This window comes from Lynx rufus, unplaced genomic scaffold (genome assembly GCF_022079265.1).
Source record: "Lynx rufus isolate CCGP_SWC_20201006 ecotype Redwood Valley unplaced genomic scaffold, mLynRuf1.p SCAF_3, whole genome shotgun sequence".
NCBI classification, from domain to species: Eukaryota; Metazoa; Chordata; class Mammalia; order Carnivora; family Felidae; genus Lynx; species Lynx rufus.
The window spans coordinates 157073915-157099399 of NW_025814845.1; the positions used below are offsets into that span (position 1 = coordinate 157073915).

Below are 25485 nucleotides of genomic sequence, written 5' to 3' on the forward strand. Positions count from 1 at the left end.
CGAAATCTAATCCTTGGACAAATGGCTCTTCTTCCGGAAATAGGTCATGGTAAAAAAAGATGGGAGTCTTAGAACCATAACCCAGGCAGTTTGGGTTTGAGACTAGCTCAGAACTTGATCAAGTTTGAACGTTTTTGGCCTTCAACAATCTGGACTATGTAGTAGAATTATTTGCAAAACTTTCAAAGCATGTAGATTCCAAAATCCTACTTCTTAACTCTATAAAATTAAAATCTCCAAGGGTGGAGCCAGAGAATTTTCAAAGTTCCTGATACAGTCACTTTATTCACTGGGATTTGGAAACTGCTGGACCAAATGGTCTTTGAGACCCTTTCCAACTTTAACATCCTTGATTTTGTTAAACTTTATTATTAGGATGGCTATGGGACATCACAGACCAGAAACATGACCATTTATTATGTAGCTAATTTCCACATATATTCAAATGTCCTGGTGCTGTGTACTACCCAGAATGCAACTACCCTCATGAAAGAGGAACCTGCTCCAACTTAAATTTAATCTTGTTTTCTCACCGAAGAGTCAGGTGAATCAAAAGGATTAAATCCTGATATGGATAATAGCTGTCTTTACACCTTTACTAGTTTATGACCAACAGTGCTGTAGGCACTTTACTCACATAAACTCTTGAATCTTTACAACAATGGGTAGAATTCTTAGTCCCATTTTATAGAGGAGGAAGATGAGGCCCTGAAAAGTTAAATAATTTTCCCAAACTCACACCAGTCCCAAGTGGCAGAGCCAGAATCTGAACTCAGCCTGGCTCTGGGGACAGTGCTTCTGCTCACTATGCTGTGCTAACTCCACCACGGCCACAAAAGGAAGGAAAATAGGGTATCTCAATGGCTGGGGTTTTAGACTAGTATATAGGAAAAACTGGTGGTGGGGGGGAACCTATCTTATCTTTTATTTTCTCTTCCCATTGATACACTTGAATAGATTTTAAAACTTGGAAAAGCCCTCGATAATCATCAAGATTTGTCTTAGAGGATAATTTGTCATCTGCTAAGAGATAGAGCTGGATCTGGCCCCAGTCAGATAATGTTCTAAGTTTGTTCCAGTAAGGAACATTCTCTGAGAGAGCAACTGGCCATGATTCATGGAGGGGGTATGGGAAAAGTTTGGGAAAATCTTCAACGGGAGTTCACCTCTTCTTTCAAATGTCACCACAGATATTATCATGACAGTATCTTCATAACTAATTATTTAATATGCGTTCAGAAGATGCCCCCTTAAAAATAGGAGATAAGAAGATACAACTAAGTTTATGCTTGCTGGCTGGTGAACGTCAACCAGGGTTATTGGGGTAGGGGCACAAATCCATGTTCTTTTCTTTTCAAAGTTAAAATGGTTTGTTCTGCTCATTAATATCAGTCAGTGCATTTTTGAAAATGCCATCCAATATCTCAGGTAACAAACCACCTCAATACAGCTATTCAGCATCTTTCTACTCTTGGCATAGGGTGGAAGAGCTTTTGTGGTGAAACCCCTTTTATTTTTGTAAGGCTCTTACATTTGCACGTTACTTTGGAGCGCCCTAACAACAGAATAAGCTTTCCAAAATTAAGACTTGACTTCTTTCCAATGTTAATATAAAAGGTTTGTGTTTTAAAGGTGGGAAGAAGTACTTTCATTATGCACAAATGAAGTCATGGGAGTTTCAGGGTTATAAGACCTCACCGTGCTGGAGGTCTGAATTAAAGGAAATAAAAACGGGATATCTCAACAAATGGGGAGAAGTGTGAGGAATTCAAATAGTCATAATGTAGTACTGCATCAAGGAGTATCATGGATAAAATTTGTAAGATGCCATTTTCAAACACACAAACCATAAGAAAATAGAAAATCAAAGCATTCATGTAGCGGTAGAAGCTATTCATGTGGTTCCTGCTCTCAAAAATCTTGCAATCAAGATAGAAAAAAAAGTGAAGTCAAAAGAAATACATAAGTTCAAAAATTACATAGGCAAACAAAAGGAACCTTTGAATCCAGCTGGTTAACTAGACATCATTTCCTTTTACAGGGCAAGTAGCCTAAGGATAAACACCACTAGCAGGACCGTAAGACTTTCAACTGTGTGGCCGTGGCATTGGATAGCCTAAATTAGCAAGGCTTCATGCATCTTAGTTGGTTTGCCCATTTCAGATTCAGGATGCAGTCCAGCTCAGCTGGACTCAGCTCAGCTGCATGCAACTCAGCAATCGTGTTGTGACGTGGCTCCCTTCTGGATATTTAGCAGCAATCAAAGAAATATAGTCAAATTCACTTTTTCTACTGTGTTTGGCCGTAGTTGCGGATGGGGTCCTGTTAACTCTATAGCTTAGAGAATCCGTTGGTTATGACAGAATGAAACACCAATTATTGCCACAGAAATTAAAGGGGGGAAATTACTGTGTTTTCATTTTCTGTTTCCAGTGGTCTGATGCTAAATCCACCTGCAGAAGTTAAACTGCGTAAGAACACATTAGGGTTCTTTATTGCTGAATCTTCAAAGGAAGTCATAAGGTAATTTTTTTATTACTTTATGGGGAGAAAGTCCTAAGGCAAATGCAACTTAATGGCAGACAGACTGAGCCAGTGCCACGCTTCCTTAGTGTTAAGCCTCACATAAGTCATTCTTCATTTGCTTTCATTGTCCAGAGCCGCCTTTTACTGTGCCAAATGTCACGGTGATGTCTTCATTCCTGAGCTAATTGGAAAATGTAACTGCAAAACCAAGATCCAGCGACACTTCCCAGGTAACTGCACTTTATATCTGGTTGCCCTCAGCCCAGCTTCCAGGGGCATGGCCAAGGAAAGAGGAGAGGTTCCCCCCTCTTAAAAGATAATGCCCACTTGAATTTGGCCAAGAAGTGGCAGATATTTCCCCACTGGGCATACAAGACCTGAGAATCAGTCTTTTAGAGCTGGAAGAAATCTTACTAGTTATCTAGTTAGACTCCTTCACACACAGGCAAGTGAGTACCAAGAGATTCAGTAGCGTGCAAAGTCCCGGAGCTAATTGGAGGTGCTTCCCGACTTCAGTCTCAAAGTTCATTCAGCCTGTATCCGACTGCTTGGTTGGCCATAGGCCACCTCATGGCCACTCTTATAAAAATTATTGCCTTACATTTACTTGACAAAGAACATTGTATAAATTTAAGGTGTGCAACATATTGAGTTGATATATTTATATTGCAATATGATTGCCATTGTAGCTTTAACACCTCTACTGTGCTACATTATTATCATTTCTTCCTTGGGAACAATACCATCCCTTGAGTATTCTGTTTCCTTAATGGATAATAGGGGGTTTAAAATTTACTCATTTTGACACAGTGATGAAGAAATGTAACTTTTTATTCTGTCTCTACATGAACCCAATAGCTTACCAACAACCTTTCCCACTTAATAGCAGGAAAAGAGAAATGAATCTCAAGCATTCATGGTAACTTCCTCCCTTGTGGCTTAAAACTTAGTCTCTTCCAGGTACAGTAAAATTCTATGGGTAAAATCCTTAGTGTTTCAGCAATTAAACTTAATTCAAAATTTGAATTTCCTATCAGGACTTTTCTTATCTCTAAGATTATCTTCCCCTTCTCCCCAGTATTCTATTTAAATGCAGGAGTAAATTTGCTTAACATCATGGTTGTTCTTGTAGTGGATAGCAAGATACCCTTTCATACAAGTCCTTACCGGTTCCTGAGGTGCCTCATCCCTTGATAAGTGTCAGCTTCTGTGACCTCTGCATCAATAACCAGCGTCAGCTCCTCCTGGCTTTGGGTCACCTTCTGTCATTTGTTACTAAAATCTATCCTCCCTACTATAACCTCGGGTTTTGAGGTCTGCAGCATCCCTTTTCCTGTATCCCTAGGCTTTTCATTCCATATGTTATTTTGATCCCTCAGCTGTTTGGGATTTTTCAGTCTCCTGGTGTACATATGTCTGCCAGGAGGTGGGAGCCCTTTCAGGCCTTCTCTCTGCTTAAACACACGTGCTGGCTCGTCTCCTCCTCAGTAACCACCTTGCACTGTTCCTAAACCCTCCTCCAAGGACACAACACCAATGAAAATGAAACATATGAACACCATATGAAACACCATATGAAAATGGAAACACATTTCTCATTTTCCCCTTTGCACACCACAAAACTATCATGTTTCCCTTGTCTAGCCCCTGCTCACCAACCTGAGACACAAGCTCTGTGTGTTGGGGATGGGGGGGAAGGGACTGGGTCCCATCTGAGAGATCCGGTCTCTATCATTTTTTATAATAGCTTTATTGAGATATAATTTAAATACCATGAAGCAAATACTTTTAAAGTGTACAACGATTCAGTGGTTCTTAGTACGTAAGCAGATTTGTGCAACTATCACTACAAATTTAGAACATTTTCTGTACCTCTCAAAGAAACTCCACACCCAATAGCAGTTACTCATCCCATCTGCCCACACTCCTCACAGGCTCTAAGACACTTTCTGTGTCTTAGGTTTACCTGTTTGGGCCATTTCATGAAAAGGGAATCAGACAGCATGTGGCCTTGTGTGTTGGGCACCTTTCACTTAGCCATGCTGTGGCGTGTGTCAATACCTCATTTCTCTTTATGGCTGAACAGTATCACATTGGATGGGTATACTGCATTTTGTTCATTCATTTATCTGTTGCTGGACATTTGAATTGTTTCCACCTTTTGGATATTGCAGATAATGTTGCTATGAATATTGGTGCGCAGATACCTTTTTGAGTTCCTGCTTGCAAGTTTTTGAGTATATATCCATAAGTAGAATTGCTAAATCAAATATTAATTCTGTGTTTCATTTTGTGAAGAACCCCCATATTGTTTTCCATAGTGGCTACATCATTTCACATTTGCACAAGCAGGACACAAGAACTCCAATTTCTCCACATCCTTTTTTTAAAAATGATTTTCCCTTAAAAAAAAAAAAAGGATAGCCATCCTAATGGGTTTAAATTGGTATCTTATTGTGGTTTTAACTTGAATTTTCCTAATGGCTAATGAGGTCGAGCATCTTTTTATGAGGATCTTACTGGCCATTTGTATATCTTTGAAAAATGTCTATTCAAATCCTTTAACCATTTTTATATAAGGGTATTATCTTCCTAATATTGAGATGTATATAATCTTTGTATATTCTAAATACATGAAATGTATATTCTGCCAGTATTTTCACCAATTTTGTGGTTTGTCTTTTTATTTCTTCATATAATTCCTATATTTTGATGAAGTCCAATGAAGTAGTTTTTCTTCTGTTGCTTGTGTTTTTGTGGAATATCTAACCTGAGGTCATAAAGATTTACTCTGATATTTTCTTCTAAGAATTTTGTATTTTTAGCTCTTACATGTAGGGTGGTGATCTCTTTTGAGTTGATTTTTGTGTTTGATGTAAGAAAAAGATCCAACCTCATTTTTTTCACTGTGGATATTCAGTTGTCCCAGAACCATTTTCTCAAAACATTTCCACATTGAACTGTTTTGGGTACCCTTGTCAAAAAACAATGGATTGCAAAAGTGTGAGTTTATTTATGGGTCTCAATTTTATTTCATTGCTCTGTACATTTAGCTCTACAATGACTTGACTACTATAGTTTTATATTAAGTTTTGAAATTGAGAAATATGAGTCTTCCAAGTCTGTTATTTTTTTTCAGTATTGTTTTGATTGTTCTGGGTCCCTGTATTTCTTTATGAAAATTCAGAAAAACATTTCAATTTCTGCAAAGAAGCCACCTGGGATTTTGATTGACATTGTGTTGAATATGTAGGTCAATTTTGGAAATATTGCTATCTTAATAGTAACTCTTTGACTCATGAACATGTGATGTCTTTGTATCTACTTGTACCTTTAATATCCTTCAACAATTTTCTATAATTTTCAGATAACAGGTTTTAGACTACTTTTGTTCAGTTGATTCCCAAGTGTTTTATTCTTTTTAGCGCTATTATAAATGAAATTGTTTTCTTGATTTTGTTTGCAGATGATTCATTGTTACTGTATAGAAATACAATTGAATTTTGTGTATTGATCTTATATTCTGCAACCTTGCTGAACTTGTTTTTTTAGCTGTAATACTTTTTCTGATGGCCTTTTCTTTATTTTTCTTGCCTAATTGCCCTGGAATAATCTCCAGGACAATGTTGAATAGAAGTAATAAGAGCTTATATCCCTGTTTTGTTCCTGACCTTAGGGAGAAAGCATTAAGTATGATGTTAACTGTAAGTTTTTCATAGATGCTCATTATCTGGCTGAGGATATTCTTTTCTATAACTAAATTCCTCAGGGTTTTTTTGTTTGTTTGTTTCTTTTCTTGATTTATAGTGGTTTTGATCTTTGTCAAATGCTTTTTCCTTTTGGAGATAAACTTGTGGTTTTTGTCTTTTATTCTGCTGGTAGAATATATTACATTAATTGACTTTATATATTAAGCCAACGTCCTAATTGGTCATACTGTAAAACCCTTTCCATATCTGCTGGATTTGGTTTGCTAGCATTTTGTTGAGGAATTTTACATCTGTATTCAATACAGATGTTGGATGGTAGTTTTCCTTTCTTTGGGGGAGTGATGTCTTTGTCTGATTTTGATGTCATTGTAAATTTGGCCCCAAAGAGTATCTTGGGAAGCATTCCTTTTCTTTGATATTTTGGAGGCATTTGTGAAGGATTAGTGTGAATTCTTTTTTAAACATTTCATGCAATTTTACCAGTAAAGCCTAACTTCATTTTTTTATTATTAGTTGAATCTCTTTACTTACAGAGCTATTCAGATTTTCTGTTTCTTCTTGAGACAGTTTTGATGGTTTTGTCCTTCTAGGAATTCATTCATTTAATCAGTTATCAAATTTGTTGACAGGCAAAGTATTGTATACATATATATTCCCTTCTAATCCTTTTCATGTTTGTCATGTCAGTAGTAACATCACCCCATTAATTTATGATTTTTGTTATTTGAGTATTTCTTCATTTTTGAGGCCAGTCTTGCCAAAAATGCTTGCCAATTTTCTTTGGGTTTTTTAATTTATTTTTTCTACTATTTTTCTTTTATTTAAATGATGTATAATTTTTATTATTTACTTCTTTCAACTTGATGTGGGTTAATTTTCTTTTCTCAATGTCTTAACATGAAAGGTTAGATTACTTCATTGATTTTCGATCTTTTTTTCTTTTTTAATAAGTAAAGGAATTAACATCAATAAAATTCTCTCTAAGCACTCTTCAGGGACAGGCTGTATTTGTGATGTTTTGTGTTTTCATTTTCATTCATCTAAAAATATTTTATAATTTCACTTGTGATTTTTTGGGAGGAAGGACCCATTGGTTATTTAGGCATGTGTTGTTTTTATTTTCACATATTTGTGAATTTCTATAATTACTTTATTACTGATTTTTCATTTCATTTTGTTGTAGTTTAAGAGAATACTTTGTATGATTTAAATCTTTTTAAATTTTTTGATACTTATTTTATGGACTAGTATATGATCTATCCTGAACAATATTCAATGTATACTTGGAAAGACCATGTATTCTTCTGTTGTTGGGTGGAATGTTCCATAGATATTTGTCAGGTCTAGTTGATTTATAGAATTTTTAAAGTTTTCCATTTCCTTGCTAATAGAACAATCGATAGTGGTCCTATCTATTATTGAAAGTGGACTATTAGAGTTCCAGTTATTGTTGTTGAATTGTCTATTTCCCCATTTAAATATGTTAGATTTTGCATCATGTATTTTGGATTCCTATGGTTATGTGCCTCTGAGTCTGTTATATCTTCATGGTAGATTAACCATTTTATCATTATAAAATGTCTTTGTTTTTAGTAATATTTTTGAATTACTATTTTTGTATTTTGTATTAAGTTCTATTTTGTGTGAAATTAGTATAACCACTCTAGCCCTCTTTTGATTACCATTGTCATAAAATACCTTTTTTCATCCTTTTTCTCTCAATCTGTTAGTGTCTTTGAATCTGAAGTATATATCTTGCATGCAGCATAGAGTTGGATCATGTCTTTTTTTTTCCCATTTGCCAATCCCTCCTTCTTTATTGCAGAGTCTAATCCTTTCACATTTAATGCAGTTACTGATAAGTTAGTATTTACATCTGACATTTGACGTTTTTTAATGTTATATCTTTTTTCTTTTTTTAATACTTTCTTTAAAATTTGCATTTTAATTGGTTAACATACAGTGCAATATTGGTTTCAGGAGTAGAATTCAGTGATTCATCACCTACGTACAACACTCAGTGCTCATCACAAGTGCCCTCCTTAGTACCCATCACCCATCTAGCTCATCTCCTACCTACTTCCCTCCATCAACCCACAGTTTGTTCTCTATCATTAAGAATCTCTTGTGGTTTGTTTCCCTGACTTCTTTCCCTCCCTTCCCATATGTTCATCTGTTTTGTTTACTAAATTTCACAAATGAGTGAAGTAATATGGTATTTGTCTTTCTCTGACTGATTTGCTTCACTTAGCATAATACACTAGCTCCATCCATGTCATTGCAAATGGCAAGATTTCATTATTTTTGATGGATGAGTGATATTACCATTGTATGAATGTGTGTGTGTGTGTGTGTGTGTGTGTGTGTGTGTGTATACACTCCAGTTTTGTACACCCATTAGCGGACATTTGGGTTCTCTGCATAGTTTGGCCATTTTTGATACTGCTACTATAACATTGGAGTGCGTGTACTCCTTCAAATCTGTATTTTTGGGACCTCTGGGTAATATCTAGTAGTGAAATTGCTACAATGTAGGGTAGTTCCATTTTTAATTTTTTGGGCAATCTCCATACTGTTCTCCAGAGTGGCTGCACCAGTTTGCATTCCCACCAACAGTGCAAGCAGGTTTCCTTTTCTCTGCATCCTCATCAAAACCTGTTGTTTCCTGTGTTGTTAATTTTAGCCACTATTACAGGTATGAGGTGATATCTCAATGTGGCTTTGATTTGGATTTCCCTGATGATGAATTATGTTGAGCATCTTTTCATATGTCTGTTAGCCATGTGAATATCTTCTTTGGAAAAGTGTCTGCTCATATCTTCCACCCATTTCTTAAGTGAGTTATTTGTTTTTGGGTGTTGAATTTGATAAATTACTTACAGATTTTGAATCCCAACCCTTTGTTAGATATGTTGTTTACAAATATCTTTTCCCATTCTGTAGGCTGCCTTTTAGTTTTGTTCATTGTTTCCCTCACTGTGCAGAAGCTTATTAACTTGATGAAGTCCCAGTAGTTCACGTTTGCTTTTGTTTCCCTTACCTTCAGCAACATGTGTAGTAAGAAGTTGGTCTGACTGAGGTCAAAGGGGTTGCTGCCTGTGTTCTCCTGTAGGATTTTGATGGCTTCCTGTCTCACATTTAAGTCTTTTATCCATTTTGAATTTATTTTTGTGTATGGTGTAAGAAAGTGGTCTAGTTTCATTCTTCTGCATGTTGCCATCTAGTTTTCACAACACTGTTTCTTAAAGAGACCGTCTTTTTTACATTGAATGTTCTTTCCTACTTTGTAAAAGATTAGTTGACCATATAGTTGTGGATCCATTTCTGGTTTTTCTATTCTGTTCCATTGAACTATTTGTCTGTTTTGTGCCAGTACCATACAGTCTTGATGACTACAGCTTTGTAATGTAGCTTGAAATCCAGAACCGTGATGCCTCCAGTTTTGTTTTTCTTTTTCAGGATTGCTTTGGCTATTCAGGGTCTTTTGTGGTTACATACAAACTAGGATTGTTTGTTCTAGCTCTGAGAAAAATGCTGGTGTTACTGTGATAGGGATTGCTTTAAATGTGGAGATTGATTTTGGTTGTATAGACATTTTAACAATGCTGTTTTTCCAATCCATGAGCATGGGATGCTTTTCCATTTTTTTGTGTCCTCTTCAATTTCTTTCATAAGTGTTCTATAGTTTTCAGAGTATAGATCTTTTACCTCTTTAGTTAGGTTTCTTTCTAGGTATCTTACTATTTTTGGTGCAATTGCAAATGGAAATGATTTCTTGATTTCTTTTTTTTGCTGCTTCACTATTGGTGTGTAGACATGCAACAGATTCCTGAATTGATTTCATATCCTGTGACTTTGCTGAATTCATGTATTATTTCTAGCAGTTTTTTTTTGCCGAAGTCTTTCAGGTTTTCTACGTAGTATATTAATGTCGTCTGCAAATAGTAAAAGTTTGACTTCTTCCTTTCCTATTTGGATGCCGTTTATTTCTTTTTGTTGTCTTATGGCTGAGGCTGACTTCCAGTGCTAGTGCTAGGTTAAATAGTAAGGTTAGGTGACATCCTTGTCTTATTCCTGACTGTAGGGGAAAGGCTCTCAGTTTTTCCCCGTAGAGGACGATATTAGTTTTGGGTCTTTCGTATGTGGCCTGTTGAGGTATGTTCCATCTGTCCCCACTTTGTTGAGGGTTTTTATCAAGAATGTATGCTATATTATGTCAAATGCTTTTTCTGCATCTATTGAAATGATCATATGGTTCTTATCCTTTCTTTTGTTAATGTGGTTCATCACTTTGACTGTTTATGAATATTGAACCAACCCTTCAACCCAGGAATAAACCTCACTTGATCACAGTGAATAACTCTTGTAATGTACTGTTGATTTTGATTTGCTAGTATCTTATTGAGAATTTTTGTATCCATTATCATCAGGGATGATGGCCTCTAATTCACCTTTTTAGTGTAGTCTTTGTCTGGTTTTGGAACCAAGGTAATGTTGGCTTTGTAGAATGACTTTGGAAGTTTTCCTTCTATTTCTATATTTCAGAGCAGTTTGAGAAGAATAGGCATTAATTTTTCTTTTTGTTCAAATTTTCTATTTCTTCCTGTTTCAGTTTTAGTAGTTTGTGAATTTCTAGGAATTTGTCCATTTCTTCCAAATTGCCCAGTTTGTTTACATAGAATTTTTTGTAGTATTCTCTTATAATTGTTTATATTTCTGTGGTGTTGGTTGTGACCTCTCTTTCAGTCATGATTTTATGTATTTGGGTCTTTTTTCTTTTTGATAAATCTGGCTAGGGAATTATCAATTTTGCTTATTCTTTCAAAAAAGCTACTCTAAGTTTTGTTGATCTGTTCTACTGGTTTTCGGTTTGTTTCTGTATCATTTATTTCTGCACTAACCTTATTATTCCCTTCTTCTGTTGGCTTTAGGCTTTATTTGCTTTCTTGAAATAGGCCTGGATTGCAATATACTTCCCTCTTAGGACTACTTTTTCTTCATCTCAAAAGTTTTGGACTGTTATGTTTTCATTTTCATTGACTTGCATGTATTTTTTTAAATTTCTTCTTTAATTTCCTGGTTGACCCATTTATTCTTTAGTAGTATATTCTTTAACTTCCATGTATTTGAGGGCTTTCCAATTTTTTTCTTGTTGTTGACTTCAAGTTTTGATCTGAAAATATGCATGGTATGATCTTGATATTTTTGTACCTGTTCAGGCCTGATTTGTGACCTAGTATGTGATGTATTCTGGGGAATGTTCCACGTGTGCTTGAAAAGAATGTATATTCTGCTTCTCTGAAATGTTCTAAATATATCTGTTAAGTCCATCTGGTCCAGTGTATCATTCAAAGCCATTGTTTCCTTATTGATTTTCTGCTTAGGTAATCTGTCCATTGTTGTAAGTGGTGTGTTAAAGTCCCTTATTATTTTTGTACTATTATCAATGAGTTTCTTTATGCTTGATTTATATATTTATATAATCCAGCTTTCTTAAGAAATCCAGCTTTCTTTTGATGTCCATTAGTATGATAGATGGTTCTCCATCCCCTCACTTTCAAGCTGCAGGTGTCTTTAGGTATAAAATTAGTCTCTGGTAGGCAGCATTATAAATGGATGTTGCTTTTTTGCCCATTCTGATACCCTACGTGTTTTGATTGAAACATTTAGTCCATTTACATTCAGAGTAATGATTGAACAGTATGAATTTAACACTATTGTGTTAAATGTAGAGTTGGTATTTCTGATGATGCTCTCTGGTCCTTTCTAGCCTTTGTTGCTTTTGGTCTTTTTTTTTCCTCCACTCAAAGGGTCCCCCTTAAAATTTCTTATAGGACTGATTTAGTGGTCACAAACTCATTTAGTGTTTGTCTGGGAAACTCTTTATCTCTTCTTCTATTCTGAATGACAGCCTTGCTGGATAGGGTATTCTTGGCTGCTAGAGTATTCTTTTCCCATTCAGCACATTGAATATATCTTGCTAGTCTTTTCTGGTCCTCCAAGTTTCTATGAACAGATCTTCTGTGTACCTAATCTGTCTTCCCTTAAAGGTTAAGCACTTTTTTTCCCTTGCTTCTTTCAGGACTCTTTCCTTGTCTGTGTATTTTGTGAATTTGAGTATGATATGTCTTGGTGATGGCTGGCTTTTATTGAATTAATGGGAGTTCTCTGTGCTTCTTGGAGTTTGATGTCTGTGTCCTTCCCCAGATTAGGGAACTTTTCAGCTATAATTTGCTCACATAATCCTTCTACCCCTTTTTCTCTCTCTTCATCTTCTGAGAGTCATATGATAAGAATGTTATTATGCCTTAAGGTGTTGCTGAGTTCCCTAAGTCTACCTTAATGATCCCTGACCTTTGTTTCCTTCATCTTTTCAGCCTCATTATTTTATAATTTTGTCTTCTGTATCATTAATTCACTCCTCTGCCTCATCCATCCTCATTTTAGTGGTCTCTATTTGGGTTTGCATCTCAGTTATAGCATTTTAAATTTCGGCCTGACTAGATTTTAGTTCTTTTATCTCTGAAGAAAGGGATTCTCTGGTATCTTCTATGCCCTTTTCAAGCCCAGATAATATCCTTATAATCACTGTTTTAAATTCTAGTTCAGACATTTTACTTACACCTACTTTGATGAAGTCCCTGGCCATCATTTCTTCCTGTTCTTTCTTTTGAGGTGAATTCCTCCATCTTGTCATTTTGGAGGAAGAAACAACAACAACAACAACAACAACAATAATTGAATGAAGTAAAAATTTAAAAATTAAAAAAAAAATCAAATAAAGGAAGCTAGATCCTAAGTATGTTTTGGTCTACTTGTTAAGAGAAGCTTGATAGAACAAAAAGAAAAGATAAAAGAATAGGAAAAAAATAAAACTTTTTAAATAATAAAATTTTAAAAAGTAACATAAAAGATTTTGCTCTTTCTGTATCCAAAAAAAAAAAGAAAAATAACAACAAAAACAAAACAGAAGCAACAACAACAAAAACCAACAAACATATGAACCATCAAACAAACAAAACCCAAATGAAGCTAGATCCTATTTCCCCTAAAGCTGAAACCTTGCAGCAGTCTATGATCAGAAGACTAAGCTCATGAAAGGGATTTGTGTTGGTCTTCTGGGGGAGGGACCTTCTGTTCCTAGTCTCAGGTAGACTTGCCCTAGAGGAGATGTGCCTGGCAGGCACAGGGAGCAAGGTTTCGTGTAATGGCTCCATTCTCCATTTGGTGGCACTGTTCAGTTCACTGAGGTCGATCAGTGTTGGTGGGCTACTGGTGAAAATGTCTTTGTCCAACTCTCTAGTCTCTGGAGTGGGAAGTTCACGCCCTCACAGCCAAGAGGTCAATTACCCCCCTCTTGTGTCTCCCATTTCCATCAGCTCTGTGCCTTTTTCCAGTCTGTGTCTGAGCTGTCAGCCTACCAGGGGGCACTTCCCTTCAGAGTTTTTTCTTAGGTGTGGCTGTGGTTCAAACCCAACACTTCAGAGACCCCCCTCCTCCACCCCCAACAGTTCAGTCCTGGAGTGATCCTCTGGGGAAGGTTCTCACATATGGTGGCTGGTACCAGTTTGTCCCAGGAAATGGTCACACTACCATGTAAGGGCAGGGGCTCAGAGTTTATGGTAAATCACAATGCACTGCCATCAGCAGGACATACTCTCCTCAGCTGGCATCTTTGTTTCTATATGGGTGAAAACGGCAGCTTAATGGAGCTAGGTCTTTTGCTCATGGAAAGGCATATCACCTCTACCAAATACACTTCAAGCAGGGGAAGTTTTTCTCCTTGTGTGATCCAAGGGATCCTCAGATTGTACTGCCCACTCCCAGGGCTCTGCCCTGCTTCCTTAAGGAAGCACCACCAGGAGATGAGCTTGGAAACTTCAGACTCTGTGCTCTGCCATTCATAAAAATCTGGTGGTATTGAAATCCTCTTGTTTTTCCCCCATCAGTGGTTTTGGGGTACAGTTTTCTTGTGCAATCTCCTGTGCATGTTTTTACTCTTTTTCTCTAGCTACTTTGAGGGGGTGTGCTTTCTTGTGCAAACCCAATGCTCTGCTTTCTCTCCCCCTCTGTCTTTCTCCTTTCCACAAAAAGGGCTTCCTCCCCTCTGTGGCACTGTGGTTCTTCTCTCCCGCAGTTCACCTCTCCACACCACAAACCTGCTGCTTTCCCTCCCTTGAATTATGCAGATTGTTCTGTTAATCCTCATATCGATTTCCTAGGTGTTGAAAATGATTTGACATTCATCTAGCTGTCTTCAAGGAGGAGACAAGTCCTGGGTCCTCTTACTACTCTGCCATCTTAACTCCTCCTTCCTCATACCTGTTTTGTTTCTTAAGTCATTTACTACTTCCTTCTATTGTGTTAGATATTTTCTAGTCCACCATTTTAATTCTCTTGCCATTTATTTACATATATATTTCTTTTTCATTATTTTCTTGGTAGTTGGCCTGGGGTTTGCTGTTAACATAACAATGTATAGTAATCCTGTTTGGATTAATGCCAAATTAATTTCTGTAGTATACAAAAACCATGTTTTTATATGTAATTCTATTTCTTCCCTTTAGGTTATCATTACAAATTATATCTTTATATATGTGTACCCATCAGCATAGCCTTGCAGTTGTTGCTTTGTATATTCATCTTTTGTTTAGGTTTATTTATTTTTGAGAGAGAGAAAGAGAGAGATCACAAGTGGGGGCAGAGAGAGAGAGGGAGACAGAGAATCCTAAGCAGGCTCCAGGCTCTGAGCTGTCATAACAGAGCCAGACATGGGGCTTGAACTCACAAACCGAGAGATCATGACCTGAGCCGAAGTCGGATGCTTAACTGACTGAGCCACCCAGGTGTCCCTGTATATTCATCTTTTAAATCAGAAATAAAAGCGGTTACAAACAAACAAAAACCCTTCTGTTTTATTTTATATTACTTATGTAAATATACCTTTACCAGTGCTCTTCATTTCTTCATGAAGATTTGAATTACTGCCTGGTGTGCCTTTTATTTCAAATCCAACGACTCTTATTAATATTTCATGTAGGGCTTGTCTAGATGCAATGAACTCTCTAAGTTTTTGTTAGTCTTAAAATATCTTAATTTATCTTTCATTTGTGAAGGATAATTTTATCAGATATAGAATTGTTTGTTGTTTTTTGTTTTGCTTTTTTTTTCATTCAGGACTTCAAATATGTCATCCTACTGCTTTCTGGCCTCCATTGTTTCTCATGGGAAATTAGCTGTCAATATTATTGAGAATCCTCTGTACATGATGAGTCACTTCTTGCCTCTTTGAAGATTCTCTCCGTTTCTTTGGGTTTCAATAGTTTATGAGGTGTCTAGGTGTAGATCTTTTGGAATTTATACTGCATAGAATTTTGTGAGCTGCTTAGTTGTGTAGACTAATGTTTTACATGTAATTTGAGAAGTTTTTGAACATGATTTCTTTAAGAATTCTTTCCACCCTTTCTCTCCTCTGCATCTGCACCTCCCATTAGGTAGGTGTTAGTACATTTATATGACATCTCAGAGGCTCTCTTAGGCTCTATTTTTCTTTATTTTCCTTTTCTTCTGTCACTCAGACTGGGTAATCTCCCTTGACCTATATTTGAGTTGCCTGATTCTTTCTTCAGCATACTCAAACTTGATCTCAAATTACACTGTCTTTTCTTTATTTCAGTTATACTTTTCAACTCCAGGATTTCTATTTTTTAATAACTCTTAAATTTTTATTGATATTCTCTGTTTCATGTTGTTATGTATTTCTTTAGCTGTAATTTTTATTTCTTTAGCTGTGATTTCCCTTAATTCTCTGAATGTACATAAAATAGCTTTTGATAGATTTAAAGTTGTTGACTAATAAATGCAAGTCCTGGCTTCCCCAGGGACAGTATCTATTGATAGCCTTTCATCCTGTATGTGGATAGTACTTTGCTGTTTCTTTCCATGTCTCATAACTTTTATCAAAAATTAGACATTGAAAATACTATAATATGGTAATTATGGAAATCAGATTTCACCCACCTCCTTCCCCAGTGTTTTTTGTTGTTACTGCTTATTATAGTTGTCATTGTTTGTTCAGTGACTTTTATGAACTAATCCTATAATGTCTGCATCTTTATCATTTGTGGCCACTGAATTCTCTATTGTGTTAGTTGAACAACCATGTAAAATTGGACAGAGATCTTATTTAATACCTGCAACCAATAAGTCTCCCAGTATTTGTCAAGGGATTCCATGTTTTTGCTGAGGCATGCCCTCAATATTCAGCTAGGCAGTTGACAGCTCTGCTTCAGCCTTCGCCTCCTGCTTGCACAGAACATCAAGTCAGTTATAGGTGAGTGCCTAGGGCCTTCTCAGCATGTATACTTCTGTACACAGTCCTGAAGTCCTGGGCATGTGTGTTGTTGTTTACATTACTATTCCAGAGTTTTTCAAAGTCCGTATGGACAACTCAGTCCTCAGTTTCCCCTTTAAACTTCTTGTAGTCTGTTGTTTGCCCTATCTTTTATCCATTGCCTTAAGCTGCTGTGATATTAAAATGTGTGATACAGCTCACTGAGTAGAGGATTTTAGAACTAGGTAAGTTCAAATAAGGTTGAAAATGTAAGCCATTCAAGTGGGATCATCCAGGGAACCACCACACAAGTCTAATAAGGACTCTTCTTTGGAAATAAGGCTTTGAAAGAAATGCAGTTCTACTCTGCTCCCTCTGGCACCAGGAATATGGGGCATTACTTTTTAAGGACACTGATTAGCTAGAGAGTTGGGGATGGGACTAATATAAGTTAAAACACCACAAATATTTCTAGTTTTACTGAGATTTATTTTTCTTGATTGAATGGTTTTTGGGTCACTGCTGGTTACTTTTCAGAATTCTGAAAAAAATTTATCCTGACCATTTTTGTCAATTTATTTTTTGTTTTTATGGAGGGGCAAACTTTCCAAAGGCTTTACCATTTGGGGCCGGGGGTGTCTCATTTTAATTTTTGAAAGATAGTTTTACTGGGTATAAAATTTTTGGTTAACCATTTATTTCAACATGGTGAATATGTCATCCCACTTCCTCTTAGCCTTCATTCTTTCTGATGAGAAGTCATCTGTTAATCCCATTGGATTTCATTTGTAAATCAAGTATTGTTTATTCCTTGCTGCTTTCAAGAGTTTCTTCTTATATTTGACTTTCAGCATTGTTACTGTGATATGTTTGTGTCTGGATATCTTTGTTTATCATATTTGGAATTCATTGATATCTTCAGATGTATAATGTAATAGACTAAGTAATGGCCCCCAAAGATATCCATACCCTAATCCCTGGAAACTGTGAATGTGATTTTCATATGGCAAAAGAAACTGCAGAAATTTGCAGATTAAATTAAGGATCTTGAGATGGGCAGATTAGCCTGCATTATCTATGTGTAGTCTAATTATAATTATAAGGGTGCCTATGGAAGGGAGGCAGAAGAAGGAGATTTAACTACATACACAAGAGAAAAGGGCTTGTGGTAAAAACAGATGTAAGCTGATTCAGAGAGAGAAATTGTTGTGCCACTGTCTTTGAAGCTGGAGGAAGGGGCCACAAGGCAAGGAATACAGGGAGCCTCAAGAAACTGGAAAAGGCAAGGAAATGGATTCTTCCCTAGAATTTCTGAAAGGAATTTAATGCCTTGATTTTAGTCCAGGGAAAATTACTTCAGATTCTAAACTCCAGAACTGTAAGAGAATAAAGGAATGCTTTTTTAAGCCACCAAATTTGTGGCAATTTGTTACAGCATTCATGGGAAAATAATACTGGCATACCCCTTTTTATTGTGCTTCACTTTAGTGCACTTTGCAGGTTTTGCATTTTTCACAAATTGAAGTTTTGTGGCAACCCTGCATCCAGCAAGTCTGTTGGCACTATTTTTTCCACCAACATTTGCTCACTTCATGTTTTTGTGTGACATTTTAGTAATTCCTGCAATATTGCAAACTTTATTGTGTGTCTATATATATATATATATATATTTTATTTTATGTATATAAATGTATATAAATTTATATAAATATATATACACTATATATATTTATGTATATATATTTATATAAATATATATACACTATATATATAATATATAGTGATCTGTGATCAGTGATATTTGATGTTACTATTGTAATTGTTTTGGGGTGCCATGGACCGTGCCCATTTAACACATATAACTTAATTGATACTGTGCGTGTTCTGATTGCTCCACTGATGAGTACTCCACTCCTTCTCCTTTGGCCTCCTTATTCCCTGACACACAATATTGAAATTGAGCAAGTTAATAACCCTATAATAGCTTCTATATGTTCAAGTGAAAGGACAAGTCAGTTGATGCAGGAAAGGTCATTGTTTTATTTTAAGAAATTGCCACAGACACCCCAGCCTTCAGCAGCCACCACTCTGAGCAGTCAACAACCATCAGCGTCAAAGCAAAACGCTTCACCAGCAAAAACGTTGTGACTCATTGTAAGCTCCGATGATGTTTAGCATTATTTAGCAATAAAGTATTTTTTTAATTAAAGTATGTACATTGTTTAGACATAATACTGTTGCACACTTAGACTATTGTTTAGCATAGACATAACTTATATGTGCACTAGGAAAACAAAAAATTCATCTGACATGCTTTATTGTGATATCTGTTTATCACAGTAGTCTGGAACCAAACCCACAATACATCTGAGGTGTGCCCATACTTGTAGATTAGTATTTTGCATCAAATTTGGGAAGATTTTATTCATTATTTATTTGAGTCTTTTTTTCTGTTTCTTCATCTCTCTCTCCTCCCTCTTATTGGTCCTGTCTTTACATGTATATGTTACATATAATGTGAATCCACATTTTTCTGGAACTGTTTATTTTTCTTCATTATTCTCTCTCTCTGCCTGTCTCAATCTCTCTCTCTCCCTCTCTCTCCCTCTTGCTTTTAGTCTTTTGGAAAGCAGTCTCTATCAATCTGTCGTTTTATTTGCTAATTTTTTTCTTCTGGCAGTTGAAATCTGTTGTTGGGCCCTGTGTTCATTTCCATTTGCTACTGTAACCAATTACCACAATTTAGTGGCTTAGTTATAAATTAACATTTGTCATATTTTATGGGGTCTGGCAGCATGGCTGTGTTTCTTTATGGAAGTTCTAAGGAAGAATGAATGGCCTTGCTTACTCAGGTTGGAGAGGCTGCCAGCACTCCTGGGCTCATGGCCCCCTTCTGTCTTCAAAGCCAGCAATGTCTGGTCAGGTCTTTCTCATGTCGCATCGCTCAGACTCTGCTTCCATCATCACATTACCTTTTTTGACTGAATCTCCTGCCTCCCTGTTCCATATTTAAGGAACTTCTGTGGTTACAATGGACCCACCTGGATAATCCAGGAAAATCTTTCAAGGTGAGCTGATTGGCACCTTTAATTCCATTTGCAACCTTGAATCCCTCTTGCCATATTGAGCATATTCACAGGTTCTGGGGATTAGGACATGGACATCTTTGGGGGAATGTGTATTTTGTGCCTATCATAAGCTCCTTGATGTATCTCCTAGGCCTGTCATACCCAAGTCTGAAGTTGAGGTATCATCAGGGACACACTCCCTCCGAAAGCTCTCAGGGAGAATCATCCTTGCCTCTCCCAGCTTCTAGAGGCTGCTGGTGACCCCTTGCCTGTGGTAGCATCACTCCAGTTGGACTCCATGTTCACATGGCCCTTTTTCCTGTGTCTCTCTTCCATGTCCGTGTGTTCTCTTCTTGTTTTAAGGACACCAGTTTTGGACTTAGAACTCACCCAAAATCCAGGACGATTTCACTTTGAGATTCTTAACTAATTACATCTGCAAAGATTTAAGGTCACTATAGCAGGCAGCTTGGATGGCCATAACAAAATACCACCGACTGAGTGGCGTAAACAGTAGGAATTTATTTTCTCACAGTTCTGGAGGCTGGAGGTCCAAGATCAAGGTGCTAGCCAGCTCAGTCCTGGAGAGATGTCTCTTCCTGACAAGTAGCTGGCCACCTTCTCACTGTGTCCTCACATGGCAGAGAGTGAGCTCTGGTCTCTCTTCCTCTTTTTATAAGGATACTAATCCTATCGTATCAGGGCCCTCATTTAGCATAATTACTTCCGTAAAGTCTCCATCTCCACATATACTCACAATGGGAGTTAAGGCTTCAACATGTGATTTGGGAAGGACACAATTCAGTCCACTGCAGTCATATTCTGAGCTTCCCAGTGGACATGAATTTGAGGGGACACTATTCAGTCCATTAACCCTTCTAGTGAATAATTAACTTCAATTAGCGTACTTGTCAACTATAGAATTGCCATTGTTTCCTTTTTGTAAAAAATTGTTTATTGTTATTGTCTCTTTGAAGAGACATTGTCATCATGCTTTCCTTCTGGAATCATCATTTTTTAAAGTTCTTTGAACATATTTATAACAGCTGCTCTGAAGAGTTTGTCTACTGAGTCTGACATCTGTGTGTGTGTGTGTGTGTGTGTGTGTGTGCGCGTGCACACACGTTTGTTTTAATAATGTTCACTTCTTACGTTGTTTCACTGAGGAACGGATCTGTGGAGCTGCTCATGTTACCATTCCACGTGCAGAACTAAAGGCTCCATCTTAACCTTGACTTTATTTTCTCTGAATCTTTCAATTTCCACATGAAAATCTAACACCATTTTGGGCATAAAAAGAAGCTATTCCTATGTGATTTCCTGAAATCCCTGTTGTCTGTAGGGTTGCCACTGAATGCTTAAGTCTGAAGATTGCTAATTAAATAGACTTCAAAGCCCTATTTTGGATTCAGAAGCTAAACACTGACTCTTACTGTGTCCTATACATGATGAATCTTTCCAGAGGCAAGGGATGAGGCTGAATAAATAGGAGAAATATCCCATTAAAGAAAGGAGTGAAGAAAGAGAAAAAACAATATGTTTAAAGTATCCTTTCACTACACATGTCTTTAGAATATATGAAAATCTAGCATGGTTTCATGTAGTAGATGGGTTCCTGTAAACAGTGTACAAACTTTTGCAAGCACAGTATATACACTCCTGTGCACACACTTCTGTCAGTCATTTTGCAAAACAAAACTGTTTTATAAAAATTAGTAATCACCACTCTATTTAGCCAGCTTTTATGTGTGGTTTTACTATATATTTTTTTTAAACAGGAAGTTGCTCTAGTATAAAGAGGGAAAGATTTTTGCCTAAATAGAAAGGCTTGGCGATCATATTTGTAGATATGCCAAATTTTACCCACTTCTGTAACATGCATTTAATAGTATCTAGGGAGTAAATTAGTAAGACTTATACTCTAATGTTTGAGCTTTTCTGTAGTTATCACAATTCTCAGAATATTTGATTTTTCTCATAATAGGATCATTTCTTCTTCTTGCCCAGCACTAATCCTCAGTCACCACTCCTGCCATGCCTATTCCCTGTGTCCAGGAGAACTTTATCAAACTATCTGGTACACAGATGCTCGAATAGTAGGCAGCTGTTCTTGACTTTGTTTGCCAGACGATGGCAGCAGAGTACCAGGAAATGCTCATGGATCTGGCGGCTAGGGAGTAGGCTTGTGTGGGGAATTTGAATCCGGAGAGAGCTCTCAAGGAAATGTGCAGAAGAGGACTGATCACCATAGAAGGGGGCTCTTTGGCCTCATAGAAAAGTCATGATAGTATGTGGAGATTCTCCCAGCGAATTAACCTTCAAAAAGGGTTTAGGAATTTAGCAGTAGATGACAAAATAGAAAAATTTTCTGACTTTGGATTAGTACAAATTTCAGGTTGAATACTTCATGTTTCAGAGCCAGATGAAGAGTATCCCCAGTCCACTCTTTTCTAATAACTATCTCTTTCTTGAGCTAATTGAGTTTTCTCAGTCCCACCAATTTCTTCCTCCTACTATGCTAATTGAGAGTTCAGAAGACCTGAATGCCAACGACCACTGATTAGCTGTGATTTAGGGAAGACGTGCTACCTTTAGGAGTCTTTGTGTTATTTCCAAGCCAGGCGGTTCTTGTCATCCCTGTGGCCGTTTTCAATTCTGATGTTCCATGATTTATAATCCCTCTTTCCTTTGATCACTTCTGCTTTTTAAAACTGGAACCACACCAGAGATTCTCCACTTAAATTCATAAGCTTAACGTTTTAGAGAGGCAGCCCAGTGTGAAGAACATGGATTCTGCACTGGCCACCTCTTAGCTGTGTGACTTTAAGCAAATTATTTAAGCTCTCATTGTGCTTCAGATTACTATAAAATGCTGATGATAATATTACATCTCTCAGAAGACTAAATGAGAATATTAACACAAAAAGCGTATACAAATGGAGTATATTAATATAAAAAGCATTAAGACCAGTACCTGGAAAATAGTAAGTATGTTAATTATCATATTACCTGTGGGAATATAAACTCAAAAAGAATCTGATTATTTCTTTTCTCATCAATGAAATGCAGATGAAATAAGAATTAGCAGAGAAGTCCTAGCAGATTATACTTACTTTAACCCATTCCCTGATGTTTTGGGGTTCAGAGCAGGAAGACCAGTAGGGCTAGCCTTCAGATCAGGAGGACTTGTCTCTTTTTCTGCTGACTATAGTTAGGTAAATTATTGGGCAGGAACTTCTCCAGCCCTAACTATACAGTTCACTGCCTGCTATTTTACCACTGAAACCTCTGAAGCCTCCAGTCTTAGAGTAGGGGTCCTCTACCAGGGTAAGGAGGAGCTTTCACAGATCTTTGTGTGCAGTGGGATGGAGGAAATGAGCAGTATGAAAATGGCCCTGAGGAAAGTTGTTTCCAGATTTCCCTAATCTCTACCGCAGAGCCCTGTTTTAGAGTCCTCATTAAAGTGTTAATTTTTGCAGTGGAGTCACACCTAAAGAAGAGGGGAATCACTAAATGGAGATTGGAGAGAGGATGTGAAAGAAGTCAGGGACAGGAAGCAATGATATGAAATGGTTTGGATCCATGGTCCAAACTTGAATGTACCCCACTTCACAGTTCTCTTTAGATTTGGCCCTGGGTCACTTTTTTCATAAACATCCAAGACTAAATGACCTTGTTAAGACAGGAGTCACCCCAGACAGTGTTTCCCAGGGAGGAGAATTGCAAACCCAGAAGGTTGAGATAGAAATCCCCTAATGAATCTATCAGCTGGTCTCCCTGGCTTGGCTTACCTAGCGACTCTGAAATCTGGTCAAAGCTCTCCTCCTGCACCAGTGGCCTTAGGTAGGCAAGAGAATAAAAGGGGTTCTTAGGTGACTCTTCTTCTCTAAAGCAGGGTCAGGGACCACATGCCCACTGAATTTCAGTAAAAAGGAAAGCAACTTGATAATAAGCCTACCAAGGTCATGTACAAATATCTCGTATTCCTATATTTGTGACAGTTGTTATTCTAATACTGTAGTTGAAAGTGGGGCTCTGTTTCTCCAGCCTTTGGTGTCTCTCTCCACCTCAGCTGTGTCCCTCTTTATTTCTTATCCCAGTGATTACCATAGCTTCTGGGCTGGTTTCCCTGGATCTAGCCTCTTTTTATGCCAATCTATGCCATCTTTCATGGCTATAATAATTTTCTTGGAAAAAACTTCTGATCATGAATGGATATATAAAGAAATAAATAAACAGATGGATGAATGCTATCCCTCCTTTTGCAAGACTAAGGCATTGGTATGTTCTGTTGTCCTGCGTCTTCTCTATCTCCTAAGAGTAGCGGTTCCTATCCAGAATGCATGATACCACTCTTTAGGCGTGTCACAATGGTGGCCAAATATTAAATTTTGTAAATAATTGCAACAATTTGGCTTTTTAGGAAATTGTGGCAGATTCATGATTATCCAAATAATATAGGAATTATTTTTGCTTATTTGGGCGATGATAAGATTTCTTGGATGAGATAGAAAGGGTTAGAGTTACTGCTATCCATATATGAGGTATGTCTTCACATGCAGTCCTATCATGTAAGCCAAAAAAGAAAATGTTTGCCCGTGGCTTTCAAGGGTATCACTTCTTGAAGAAGAGAGAAACGTAATCAAAATGTTGGCCTTTTACAGGGACTTTTTTTTTTAAATAATTTACATATATTAGATACCATGTCCTTTTTTGAGGTCTGATGCTTTATCCATAAACCTTCTCTGGAATATCTGTAGGGAGGTCATAGGAGATCATGAAGGGACATTAACAGTCTAGCTAGAGTGTAAGGCAAAAATCCATTCCGTTCTTTTCTTGCCTAAAATATGAAAAAATTCTTGCACATTGTCATCTGTAGATAGATAAAAATATATATTAAAATGATCAGACTGCCTTAGAATGTAATCAGAGAAACTTCAGTTGCTTATCAACTCCCTTGAGATAGAGGACTTTGGCTTCCGATTTCTATGGTATTCTTTGCTTTTTCCTCAGTCGTTTGAAGCAGCATAGAAACTGGGGGCAGGGGCAATAATAGATGTTGCACATTCTTAACTGCCCTGTCTGCAACCTGGTAGAGAGAACACTTCTAGACATTTTGTGATGGTCATTAGGATTACGGAATTCGAGTTGGAAGGGACCAGGACCAGGAGAGGTCACGTGTGCCAGTTAACCTTTCACTTTCAGGCAGGCAGCCCAAGGCCAGAGGTGTCACCAGCCACCATATAGGCTTCTCTTTCAGACCCCCACATGCACATACTTCCAGAACTGGGAAAGTTTCCAAAATTATACAGATATTTAATGTGTTTTCAGAAGAGATTTTGTTAAAAATAACGCAAGGGAAGATTCAAAGTTTTAGCAAAAATTTCAAGGGGTTCATACATAGCACTTACCTCACCCACTTATCCCCTCCCACTGTTTTTTAATACCTGGCAAATGTTGGCTGCCAAGTTAGGCTTTGAGAAAGCAGAGACTTCCCGAACTTTCCATCATTTCTAAGCCAGTTTCGGCATGTTGCCTTTTGCATTCCATAGTTCAGCTTCTATCACCTGTACTCAGTGGGTAGCCTTTAAAGATTGACAGTTGACACACCAATCCTCACTCAGAATTTTCTTCAGATGTTCTGTCCCTGAGCCATTCCCCCCAGGGCAAAAGGTAACCAGGAAATAAGGAAACACCAGTCAACCTGAAAACCCCTATCAACCCACCCTAGGTAAGTGAAGGCATCTGGGGATTACAGGTAGGGAGCAGTCTCATTTTAAACTTGACTCTTAGAACACCTGTGTGATGCAGTTACTGCTGATTGAAGCTGACAAATCCCATATCCAAA

The 25485-nt window shown here is 37.2% G+C and overlaps 1 protein-coding gene across 1 annotated transcript in view; it reads left to right on the top strand.

Moving 5' to 3' along the window:
• KCNU1 (potassium calcium-activated channel subfamily U member 1) overlaps nucleotides 1-25485 on the top strand; it is a 150263-nt gene that overhangs the window by 51498 nt on the left and 73280 nt on the right. The window contains exons 17-18 of the mRNA XM_047090423.1: nucleotides 2434-2523; nucleotides 2659-2756. Coding sequence (XP_046946379.1) covers nucleotides 2434-2523; nucleotides 2659-2756 — 188 coding nt within the window. The remainder of the gene's footprint in view (nucleotides 1-2433; nucleotides 2524-2658; nucleotides 2757-25485) is intronic.